Raw genomic sequence first — 13,029 nt, forward strand, 5'->3', positions numbered from 1 at the left:
GCCATGCTTGTAGCGGTCATTCATATATTCAAAACATTGCTTACTTTGTAATCTTTTTCGTTGCTGTTCATCTTTCCGGCTTCACGCTGCACCTAAATTGTTGAAACGCCCATGCGAGGGGCTTTTTTTTTAACTTACGTTTTGTCGTTTCGGGCAATGTCGTACGTATAACTTAATTTTCTCGTTTATTTCACGACGGAAAAGACGTATACGCCGTGGCTGTGAAGTTTCAAAGAGTGTCGCAAAATGTGTACCGAGTCGAGTGGGAGCAGTCAAAGCTGCATGAGATCTGGAACGAAGCAATTAACTATAGCACGGCAGTCCTTCTTGCTCGCATTTCTCAAGACGCCAGTCACAACATGCAGCGGCCCGGTTTTTTGTCCACTCTTTGTGTGCATGTGTATGTCTGCAAAATTACGTTGTTATCAGCAGAACATAAAAAGGCTGCAAAATATGTATTACCATTGTACACAAAGTGGACCCACTTTGGCGGCGTGAAAAATTCAAGCGTTATAGTTTAAAAAAAAAGTTGTTTAATGTCTTGGTCCAGCTATTTATCGCGAGAGCATCGCCTGCCTTATATGCTGGGGCTCTGATATTTCTGCGTGTATGAGCACGAGGGAACTTTTAGATATTGTCATTTGCGCAGCGTGTTTTCTAATCACTTTGTGTATTTCAGAGCCGAGTTGCAAGCCTAATGTTCATAATCCATTAAGGCTAAATTAATGCTCAAGTAGCAATATTTCTAGTGAACAATTTATAGCTGCTGCATGAAACAGCACTCAACCTTACTGAAAGATTCGGACTAATTGCGCCTGTCTGAGTTCAGAGCTCTTTCATAAGGATTCATTTTTTCCATGTCACCAACAGAGCGTGCTCTTCTTCCTCAAGCACGTATCGTGTAGGCAGCAGGACTCGATGCGGAAAACATGTCCTTTCGTATGTTCTCCATATTTTTTGTCTGGTATTACGACTAGTAGAGTTAGCGGAGTTTAATAATATATAGGTTTTGCTAGTCCGCTATTCCGGTATGCGCAAGGGCGTTCATAAATACGGGGTGAATTGGCGATGGTAGCGACATTTTATGAACCTTTGTCGAATCACAATCACAAACCTATAACCGTGTGTGTGTGCGTGTGCGTATGCGTGCGTGTGTGTATGTGCGTGCGTGTGTGTATGTGCGTGCGTGTGAGTGTTCGACAAGCGTTCTTGCCTTAAAAATCTTTGAAAAATATAACTCATCTGCGATTACGCCAGTGCCGGAAATTTACGCCAGCGGTGCAGGTTACCGCAATAGTAGTTCGATGTTTGCCCAGTTGATCTTTGTACCGCCAGGTGTCGCCACCAATCCGGCTGCTCGCGTTTATACGCTTTCGGCAACCCGGCAAACTGCAAACGGTGATAAGTTTGCGGACAAACGAAAACTTTCTATTGAGCATGAATCGATCGATTTGGTCTGTTGAACACACCGGCAGTCAGCCCAAGCTTGTATGCCTGGAGCTAATGCATTTCCAGAAGAACAATACGTCCATCAGCTTTTATTGTTCAACGGTCAGCACATATTCTGGAACAAGGGTACGCTGATTCTTCACACTGCGCAGCAGTCATCCTGAAGAATATGATATGCACGGACCGCACGCAGTCACCAGTTTAGAAAATAAACTTCGACAATGTGTCGGATATACGACGATTGTTCACCGGCCACGAAGTAAATAATCGGGCTGTTTAGTCAAATGCATAATGGCGTAAACGACTGTGGCTTCGGGTTGGAAAAACGCAATTAGAATGTTAGCTTTTTTTCTAGCCCTGATAAAAGCACACAGTAACGAAGGCGCGGTAATACAGGTAAGTTTTGGCTACGTTTGTGTTGCGTTGTACAAAATCACACGAGAAAAGAGAATCACTAACAAAGGTGCCAACAAATGTTTGATAACCATATTTTTTTCACAATTCTAGTCAGTCTAACACTCGGACGTACTGAAAACCCTCCATATCCTTTCTTTCTTGTGCCTTTTGTATAATATAAATACTCCACAATTTTTGGCATTTCAACTGCGTGTGCTGTGCTGGATATGCTGCGTTCATTGCGAAGTTAATAGACAGACGTACTTCGACGGTGTCATCAAAACGAAGGAGTGCGCGACAACATGGGTGAACCAGACAAATATGCGCATGCGTCAAGCGAGTGTATTTTTACTGTTGGAATATCATCCTACGTTCATTTGTAAAGTAATGAAGAGCAAGAAGAACTTAGCTGTTTGAAAGCAACGATAATCTTGGTGCCTATGGAGTCATTGTTGTAATAAGAAAATACGTAAAACTTACAAAGCCTACCTATTTTTACGCAATGAGACACGGCGCATTCAACAATCACTGGTGCACAGGCGAGAACCACTTTTAGTGTTGTCTCATCGCGCTGTAAGTGCAGCACATTTATTCGCGTGGAACGAAGAATACCGGTTATCAGAGACAATGCTTTCTGTATAGAAAGTTGGGAATGAAAAAATAACGTTTGCAGCTGACGAGAAGGGAATAGCAGTTGAAGTCTCGTCTAACAACTAAGGAATAGCTCGAACACAGCAAAGCACGAAGTTTACGGCAACAAGCTATTTACACTTAATGCACACGGAGATCGAGTTTGTTGTCACATTCCTTGTGGGTAATTCCCAGCTTTATGCTCGTTCCTTCTTGTTCACTGCCCTTGCCCTCTCTCCGGAAAATGCTTTTGAACACGTTTTTTTAACGACACTACGAATGCGATAATGCGGAAACCTTGCGTATGGAACCACCAGACTGCGTCAAAAAAATATGCCCAGGCTTACAGCAGCGTTTGTGTTAAATTCATTTTTTTTTTCGGAAGAAGTCGTTCCTCTTTAGGATAACACATATTAAATGTATGGTGGATCACACAAAAGTCGAAGGTTATGAACACTGACGGACCTTCTAGCCGTGGTGCTCGCGCAACAGCACTTTGGCGTAAAGGGGTCGCTGCACGACGCCTGATAGGAGACTCTCGTATGCTCACTTTGCACCTATAAGCGAAAAGCTAACAGCAGCTTTTGGATGCTTTCGTGTGTTTCTATCCACATACAAAGGCGTGCGCACGGAAGGGTGTAGGGGGAGGGAGGCGTCAACTCTGGCCCATACATTTCCTCAGTTGGACCTGGTCCGTCATTGCTTAATGCGCGTTGTTACGGCCGCGTAGGTTTTTCGCAGTAAGGGTTGTCGAGGACCTTTGATGTTGCATACCAAGAACTGTGTACTGCCCACCTTCACCACCGGAAAGCTGGGAACCAAAGGCAGCCCGTGTCGGAGCAGCACGTCTACTCTTAACTTTTTTTTTGCATCCATTATTAGATGCAAACAAGCTTCGAAGCTTGCTTTTTCTTCTTTGAACTTGACCAATGGGGGGTGGGGGTGAATGCTGCAGTTACTCTCTGCCCCCCCCCTCCTCCCCCCCGACAGAGAACCCTACGCATGCCTGTCCCCATACCTTGCCTTGTGAATTGCTGTCCTGTTCGCTTGAAGTCGCCGCAACAACCACGAGATGCTTGCGTCATCTGCGGGCTGATGACATGACCAGGGGTGCTCATTTTACGCATAGTGAAGTAAATGAGGTGTGACGTGAATACACCGGTCTGGTACAGTCAAACAGTGGAAGCGTCGGATGCAATATTTTGGAGCATAGACATTGACTGCAGTGGACGTTCGGCGTAGCCAGGAGTGAAGGCAACCGGTACGTTTTATACTTTTTTTTTTACTTCTGGCGCTTAAAAGAGTAGTCGAATGTCTCTGACACACAACCTCAAAAAACGCCGCATAATGATGGCATATCTAAAGTTAACTGAAATTGAGAAGCATATGATAACTTGGGCTTGCACATTACAGTCTTTATTAGATCGTTTTAAAAAACGATAGCTCCCGTAAACAATGAGGGAACATAAGAGAGTGACCTCTATGTCTCTGTGAAGATCTCGTGGCATTATCCCGCACTGATCGCGACTGCTGATGACTCGGAACGGGATTCATAACAATCTGGGTAAAATAACACTTTGCCATAAATGCAACGATTGCGATGCTACTGCGATCGTCAACAGATAAGTAGTTCCACCGCTGGTGTCGTCCCTTTTGCAATAAAACACAGGGACGAAGGCTTCACTTGCGACAACAAAGGTAGGCTGCCCACGCTACTGTCGTCCACGTTCTGAGTGGCCTTCGACAGGAGACGTATTCAGGTACGTAAGGCGTTGAACTATTTATTCTTTTAATATACGCATAAACATTAGATGGTAAAAGCTTATGACGTCCTTAAAACACAACCCGTGTACTTTTTGTTGTACCTATTTGTAGAGTGAAAGATAAAATCGAACGGGATTGAAAAGAGTGCCCTATCAAATGCCCGTTTCATCGTCCTGGATTTTCGCGCTATTTAGCCACACATAGGCCTACTCATCATACATAGTCCTAGTGAAGCTTTTGCCTTGTACCAAGCTTTTAAAATGACCTACCTCGCTTACGCATCTAGATAGAAGGATATAGACATAATGGAAAGGCGGGGAGGTTAACCAGGCTGAGTTTGGAAAGAGAAATAGGCCTGAGGCACTCAGTCACGCCTGCGGCCTGTAGCGCCGCCATGTACAGTGATTTTGGTAATTTTGGTAATTTTTCGAAGTGCCCATCCCTTGAAGGCACGCGTGTTCATCCCTTGAAGGCATGCGAAAGTATTACCTCGCTCATAGCTTTACTCCGAGCAATGTAATTCAGCAGCAGACCGACACACAATTAGATCATATGCCTCCGACTGCCTGAGTGGCGCGGTGTGCCGGTAATAAAACGAAAGCGAGGCATATGTTCCATTTACACATCTGGTGCTGCCAACGCAAGGTCCCCGCATCGCTGACAAAGCGCGAATAGTTTTGGTTTATGAACGAACAATCGACACTGAATGTACGGCATCGCCGACTCGGTGGCTGGCTGGTGGGCGAGGAGCAGGTTGGCTTTCGCGCAGGTTGGGTTCCCTGCCCGGGCCCTATTTGACGGGGCTGAAGTCTCCGAAACTCTCCTCGAAGATGTCTTCGTGGAAACCCCTCTGGTCAACCTCGGGGAACCGCTTTTCCAGACCCATGTCGTAGAAGGACATCCTGTGTCGGCCCGACCGGCCCCCGCGCCGCTCCGGCTCACTGTAGAACAGCGCCGAACTCCGGTACGGTACCCGGCCGCTTAGCAGAGCGTTCCTTGTTCGTCCATCATTGCAGAGGTGCCGCCGGGAGCAGGATGGGATGGATCGGACGATGTTGTTCGAGGTCGAAGACGTGCGTTCGGGACAGGAAATTGGAGGGGGTATCAGGGGGGAGGAGGGTACGTTGAGGTAGAAGGGAGGAATTCAGAGAGGGAAGGAAAGAAAAAAAGAGATCATATTGTTAATAATTCTTGGCGTTTTACGTCCCAAAACCACGATATGATTATAAGGGACGCCGTAGTGGAAGGCTCCGGAAATTTCGACCACCTGGGGTTCTTTAACGTGCGCCTAAATCTAAGATCAGCTTGTTAGGCTTGCATTCAGTTAAGAAACTAGAGACATTATTAAGCACGTTATTAATTGCATTCCGGACATCATGTTTACATTACCATGGTGCTACTTAATTTGTATATTCTATGTGCAACGCATTCTGTTCTGACGTTACTGTGACAACGTTGTTTGACATGTGCCTGAGTGTGTGTGTGTGTGTGTGTGTGTGTGTGTGTGTGTGTGTGTGCGCGCGTGCGTGCGTGCGTGTGTGTGTGTTTGTGAGAGAGAGAGAGAGAGAGAGAGAGAGAGAGAGAGCACTGACAATTTTAATCACACTGCTCTGTTGCTCCTTATGTGGCTGTGAGAAATATTAGCCTCGTATGTTTGATCCAGGGGTGTAGCCGGAAAGTTTTTTCGGGGGGGGGGGTGGGTGTTCTACTATACTTTGTGTATGTTCATGCGTGCGTTTGTATGTGTTGCGTGTATATATATACGCAAGCAAAACTGAAACTTTCCGGGGGCGGGGGATTCCCCCCCCCTCCCCCTGGCTACACCCCCGGTTCGATCCCTTCAATAGCTAAGGTGTAACCGGTGCCTTATAGGTGGGCCAACGTCTCCACACATCATATAAATAAATCCAGAAAGAAACGTTTAGCTGGATACATCAGAGCGTCGCTGACACATCGTACGCCAGGAGAGCGTGCAAGAAGTCAAAATATGAGCGTCATGATTTTCGTCAGGTTGTAAAGTTCAAGGGGCTTCTATGGTGGTGGGACTGAATTGAATTGACACTAAATAAAGTACGAGAAAATAAAAGAATTAATTACGTGGAAAAGATGAAAGAGACATCCACGAAGAAATGTTCTTGCTTTGCTTAAAACAACGGAGTAAAGGTATCTGGCTCATCGCATGATTGCTTCGTTTGTAAGGCCCTAACAATACCGTTTTTCGAGTATGAAGCTGAACCTGCCTCAACCAGCTTTGTCGCGCTATTTGCATACGATTTTCTTCCATGCTTAAAAATGTGCACGTGTGAATAAAAGAGTGCGCACACTTTTTTGTATCTCAGTTGACCACCGAGTCCCCAAGCATATTACGGCTGACGGATATCATTGGAAAGTTTCGCCGGCGTTTGTTCCTATATTCGGAGGCACGTGTGATATTTCACGAAGTCACTCGGAGCTTACAAAGCAATGGATAGTGAGTCTCATTACGTGTGCACTTAACATCCTGAAAGTCATTGTAGGCCACGAAAGCTAATTCTGTTCCATCATGTCACCGAAGAAACGCTGGTGAAAAACTTTTCCGTACGTTTCGCGCTACAAGTCACGCTCGCTGAGCAGGAAGCGGTGTCGTATGTTTTACATATTTATGACAGTAGTGAATACGTTAGCGTAAGGCGGGAACATCACTAGAAACTCCACGCGACCGACCTCCTCACTTTTACTGCCGCGAATCTCTAAAAAAAAAAAAAACCGTTTCTCTAGCACATGATCATAACGAAAAATTATGCATGACAATGCATGACGACAGTGTAACAACAGAATAAGTGATATCTCTATCGTATTACGTCGGTGTAAGTCAAGATGTTCATAAGATCACACAGGAGTAGTTGCTATTTTAATGTCAGTGCTACTAAAGCGTAAGGCAGTGCGGATGTGTTCGCTTGTAAATGTGTTCTCATAAGCGTCACGTCATTTTTGGTCCAGTACACCACAGCCGTGAAATATGGAGCGGCGTTGAAACATGGTTGTCAAGTATGTTCAAATTATGTCGACAAAGGCACAAGCATCAACCACCGTCGCTTTCCAAATTACACCTGATGTTCAGAAAAAAAAAAAGAGGCAAGAAAGACATAAACGGATTGTACGATACAACGTATTTCCCCTACACGACGCCACTGCCCCCCCCCCCCCAAAAAAAAAAGAAGTAACATAAAATTGAGGTCACCTCTTGTTTTAATCTTCTTTCATAAGTTGGCCCTCCGGGACAAACCTAATTACGATGAGACCCGTCTGGCTCCTCACTGTCAACGTATAACTGAGCAGGAATAATATTTGCTCACATCGCGCCATCGCCAGCGTCACGGAAAACTTTTCGCGCAGTTCGCCCGTTCGCGGAGTGTACGTCACAACGGCAACGTTCCGGCATTTCGGATTCCCCCCCCCCCCCCCCCCCCACACACACACACACTGTGCAAATTAGATGCGAGCGTTCGGCGGTGCGAGCGTGAAACGGGAACTTTATGTTTCGCGCAGCGATATTAACATAAAGGTTACAGCATTGTGACCTGCAATGCCGCCGCTTTTACTAAAGGCTTCTGAAAACCGGCCTAAAACTCACAGAAAAAGAAAGAAAGAAAGAAAGAAAGAAAGAAAGAAAGGAAGGAAGCAAGCAAGCAAGAAAGAAAGAAAGAAAGAAAGAAAGAAAGAAAGAAAGAAAGAAAGAAAGAAAGAAAGAAAGAAAGAAAGAAAGAAAGAAAGAAAGAAAGAAAGAAAGAAAGTGGTTTTGTCGCACCTGATAAGTATAGCTCGTACACTCGAGAAACCGCCGCTGCGCCCGTAGGAGATGTGTGTGTATATATATACCTGAAGAAGGCGTAGTTCCTCTGTTCTGCGGGCACGGCGGCGTCCTGCTTGATGGGGCCGAAGAAGGCCGACCGCTCGGGCGATCCCCCCCTCTGGTGCTGTTGGGCTCGGCACTGCACCAGGAACACGACCAGGAGGCACAGCCAGCGTGGAGGCAACATCACTGCGCATAATGAATGTGCAGAATGGAAAATTGTGTTTCTACGAGTCCTTTTTGTCCGCGCACGCGATCCGCCAGAACCTATATTACCATAGACGCTTCACTGCAAAAAGCAACATTTCATTATCTACCATAACGTATAATCAGCGGGCTATCACGAGTTCGCTAAGTAGCTGACTTGACTACTCTGTAGTGACACAGATGGCACCTTAATACAAAAATACCCATCTCGAGATTTGCAAAAATGATCGTTCGGAGATCACGGGTACGTTTCTCTCTTGAGCTTCCGATAAAAACGCGCAGTTCTTTAAAAGAATGGGTTCAAGAGCACATTTTTTATAGTGTTCAGTTAAGAGACCGCCAACAGCGCTTTTATGGGAGTACGTGTGCTCGCGTAGACGATCGTTGCTACATCGATCTATGTTAATGATTATACTGATTTCTTATCAAAATCCAGAATTTGACAAGATGGCTATAGTGGGCAACACTTTTGTCTGGACACGATACAAACTCATACATACACGTGCGATGGTACGTTTTGGTTCTGTATTCTCCAACATTAGCTCATTTACCTGTTTATTGTAAATCCATCACGCGAAAGAATGACTGACTGCACGAGTTGGTGATTCATGTTACTTGGCAATACAAGCGCGTGACGGACAAGAACATGCGCGTAAAGAGAAGAACATGCACTTGTCCTTGTCTTCTCGCAGTCCTTGTTCAGTCACACGCTCGTATTTCCAAAAAATCCGTCATGACAAGAGGTCATCTTAAAGGTAAGCGCAACACGGTATGAAGCATTTCCTCCTCGAAAACGTGAAAAGCTCAGTATATTTTATTTATAATTGCTGGATCAGTGGCGTAGCCAGGGGGTGGCACACCGGGCCCGTGCCCCCCCCCCCTCCTGCTCCCTACGAAATTTTTATTTGCTATGGCATACAGAGCACAAAATGACACTCGACCACATCTGCCTGCCCGGCCCCCACTTCAGATCAAGGAGGTGCCTCCCCAGAAAAAAATATTCTGCCTACGCCCCCGTGCTGGATCATTTACCATGTTGACACCACATTCGCAATAGTTAACGTGAACGTTTGGGCGAGTCTGTACTTCATTGCACAAGAAGGACTTACAGCAAGGGGAAAAAAACAAAACAAAACAAGAAAGCGAACCGACGAAGAGAGGTGACATTGACACAGCCTTGCTGTAAACTTTTCTTGTGCTTTCACAGCCCATTTCCCTTTCTCAAGTACAGGGTAGCTAACCGTGCGGAGATTTGCTCTTGTTAACGTCCCTGTCTTTCCCTTACTTCTCTCTTTCCCTCTTTCTCTGTAGGACAGCAATCGGCTGTTAGCTTATCTTTTTGCCACCTTCCCCTTTCCACAGCTCGTACAATCGAATTTCACCTGCAGTCGCTCGACGTGATACTGATGCTGCTGGCACCTACATCATTTGCAATTGGTGTCTGGATTCCATCTGCCAATGTCACCATCTCTGCCACTCTTAGTACTAACACCGTACTTCATCTACAGCCACTGAACTGGCTGCACTACGGGCTGCTTTTGATTACATCGTAGACCAGACATCTTAGCCTTGGGTCATCTTCACCGACTCAAGAGCGGCGCTGCAGTCTCTGAAGTCTCCATGCACGCAGGACCAACTCGTCATGGACATCAAATATCTATGCAACAAAGCCTGCGACCTCCATCACCGCATTGCTCTGCAGTGGATACCTGCCCACTGTGGAATACAAGGTAACGTCCAGGCTGATGACGCCGCCAAAGCTGGACATGACGCCTCGAGAGAAATCATCGAGATACCTTTCTCGAGAAAAGATGCTGCGACACTCGTATCGGCACACTCTTGGCGCCTCCAGCGATAACTCTGGACAGACGCTAGTCGCCAGTATGGACCTCTTTACAAGATCGACCCATCGTATAACTTCGATATGCCGCTAGACCTAAAAAGACAAGAGGAAACATGCTTGCACCGCATCAGACTAAACGTCGCATACACCAACTACTTCAGGAGCAAGATTAAGCTGTCGGACTCACCAATGTGAGTCCAATGTAACGTCCCAGAAGATCTGAATTATGTTCTTTGTGACTGCAAGCGATATGCATCAGAGAGACAGTCTCTGAAGGCGGCCTTTCATTTTCAACGGGGTTCGTGCTTAGAGTTGCGACATCTTCTGGGCCCATGGCAAAGCTGCAGCTGTGCGCTACGAGCCGCGAAAGCGCTGTTGACTTTCTTGCGGGCCACGAGCCTGAACGAAACTTTGTCAACCTGTGTGGCTGTATCTGTTATGCGTTTATCAGTGTATAGTATATCATAATCGTCACCCAGCACCAGGAGTAGCATGTCAGGCGAATAGCCAGGCAAACAACTCCAGCTTTTCATTAAAATGTTTCTCTCTCTCTCTCTGATGCTGCTGCAGTATTGTAGCTGTTCAAAATAGGAACTCCTTTTTTTATTTCTAAAACACTGGTATGCGCAAATCCCCAAATGACTGCTTCTTCAGCGCCCATTTTCCTATAATCTGCCTCTGTAAATCTAGATAAGTGAATATCCACTTTTGTTTAAAAATAGCCTTCTCCTTAAAAAAAAATGCTGTTGCTACAAATCTATTTCGAGAACTACTGTTCCCAAAACACGGATATTTGATGAAGCCTAGCTTTCTTTTGTGTCGCCTCATATTTTAATGACCCAAAATAGTATTCTGCACAGATTACAACGGCGTCAATTATGTCAGCACCGGCTCCTCAATCGCACGCACTGTCAAACATTGTTTTCTCTTATCGAAGATTGATCGGTAAAGGCGAGCGATCGCGCAGTGTTGAGTTCGTACACTTTCCGCGAGATTTATTTATTCTGATGGCTAACGAAAGAGTACGGAAACGAAGGATGCCGATCTGTCTTCCATTGCGCAGAAGCGTTGCCTATTTTGCGACGTAAAGCAGGTCAGAGGGAAGCAGAAGCGCAGCCAGAAATTTTTTTCAGGGGGGGGGGGGAGAGTTCAACCATCCTTTTTGTATATTTGTGCGTGCGTTTGTATGTGTGCGGGTATATATGCACATGCAAAATCGAAAAATTGCGGGGGGGGGTTCCACCCCCCCCCCCCTGACTACGCCCCTGGAGGGAAGTATGGTAGCGTGAAGGCTCACACATCTTATCTGCCTAGTCGTTTTTACATCCTGCTGAATAAGAATGAGAATAATGGCGATGATCAGGACAGATAAAGTGGAGGCTCAATAAATAAAAAGAAAAACCACTCGATTGATTTTGGTAACGCGAAGAGAAACACCTATTTTCGCGTGAGAAGGGCAACCTTACCGGCAGCGTCAGGAAAGAAACTGACCAGGCGCATATAGACTAGCATAGCTAGCAGTGCTGATAAGCATAGGCAGTGTCATGACCTGAGGCCTTTCATTAAATGACTATCAAGATGGACCATGCTTATGCTGTTAAAATTTTAATCACGTTGATTAACGCGACAGAGTCAGATGAATGTAGGAAAAGGCGGGGAACTTAATGAAATAACAATATCCAGTTTGGTGCCCTACACTGGTGAAGGAGAAAGACTAGGGAGGGGGGAGGGAGGGGGTTACAAAAGGTAAAGAGCGAAAGTGCACTCGGCGACAAATGTTTCCGGGACAAGCCTTCCACGGGTACCACGGCCTGAAGAGTGCTGCGAATACGTGCGATTATAAGTAAGCGACGTGCAGTTGACCCGACCGCGCGTGCTTAGCATCCCCGCACCCCATGCCCACCGGGCAGATGGTCCGATAGGCTCGATGTGATCGTGACGTCAGTCGCGTGTAGCTATAAATAAAGCGGCACACCGTGTTCTGCACAGTGCCTTCGCACAAAGATAACACCATAGAGAAATCGGTGATAGCGGTAGGACACTGGATATCCACACATCGCATACTACAAACGCATGGTTTGAAGGATTTATGATGGTGTCTTTCGGATTAGAGCCTTCCGTAACAGACTCTCCATGCTGCCGGTACATAAAGTGTCATATATTTTGTCTTTGGTAGAGTTATGCAACATTCAAGAACGTTTAAATATGTACTGTGTAGATTGTATATATATATAGTATGCCATACCGCCCGACTTCCGTTCGTGGCCCCGACAAAAGATACAAGGAACTTTAAAATAATGTGACAAAAAATATGTCTGGGTCTGTAAGTTCAACGGGGCTTGTGTGAATGCTCTCCCATTAACGGTGTCAATCATCTTGAGATGAGTGCTGCCGTAATCTTTTTTTCCCCCTAATTACTGGTACAGTGAGGCGCATTGCACGTAGAATAAAAATACCAAGGAGTAATCTGGCATAACCTATTCGCGGCGGTGAAGCCAGTTGGAAGGCTGGTCTGACAATTATAGCCTTTAGCACAAAATGATAGAGAGTTTTAGTGCTGTGGCACCAAAGCAGCTTGGGTGCGTAAGGCCTTGCGTTCTTTTGTATTCCCTTTGGGTGCGTCTGGGAGTAGAAAGGAGTGCAATAGCAGGCGTACGCAAGCCACTTGGGTCCCCGGCACTAAAACTCTCTGATGTCTGTGGCCTTTCCGGAGGCAGTGCAGCAATATGGTGAAAACGGGTGGCAAGATGTCTAAATTGCGATTGATTGTACGGTTGTCCTTGTTTGTCCCGGGCGATCGCGATGGTTGACACTGCCTACGGACATACTGGGTAACCAAGTCAAACGTTGTCTGAACTGTGCAGAGCATAAAGGTTTTTCTTGCATGTGTTTGCCAGCATGGGTACTT

The 13,029-nt window shown here is 46.0% G+C and overlaps 1 protein-coding gene across 1 annotated transcript in view; it reads right to left on the reverse strand.

The window, feature by feature from the left end:
* Window positions 1-4,718: 4,718 nt before the first annotated feature.
* Window positions 4,719-13,029, reverse strand: part of LOC125757165 (uncharacterized) — a 71,527-nt gene continuing 63,216 nt past the window's right edge. The window contains exons 2-3 of the mRNA XM_049412438.1: window positions 8,098-8,260; window positions 4,719-5,234 (exon numbers count right to left, since the gene is read on the reverse strand). Coding sequence (XP_049268395.1) covers window positions 5,030-5,234; window positions 8,098-8,258 — 366 coding nt within the window. The 5' untranslated portion in view covers window positions 8,259-8,260 and the 3' untranslated portion in view covers window positions 4,719-5,029. The remainder of the gene's footprint in view (window positions 5,235-8,097; window positions 8,261-13,029) is intronic.

This window comes from Rhipicephalus sanguineus, chromosome 2 (genome assembly GCF_013339695.2).
Source record: "Rhipicephalus sanguineus isolate Rsan-2018 chromosome 2, BIME_Rsan_1.4, whole genome shotgun sequence".
Classification (NCBI taxonomy): Eukaryota; Metazoa; Arthropoda; class Arachnida; order Ixodida; family Ixodidae; genus Rhipicephalus; species Rhipicephalus sanguineus.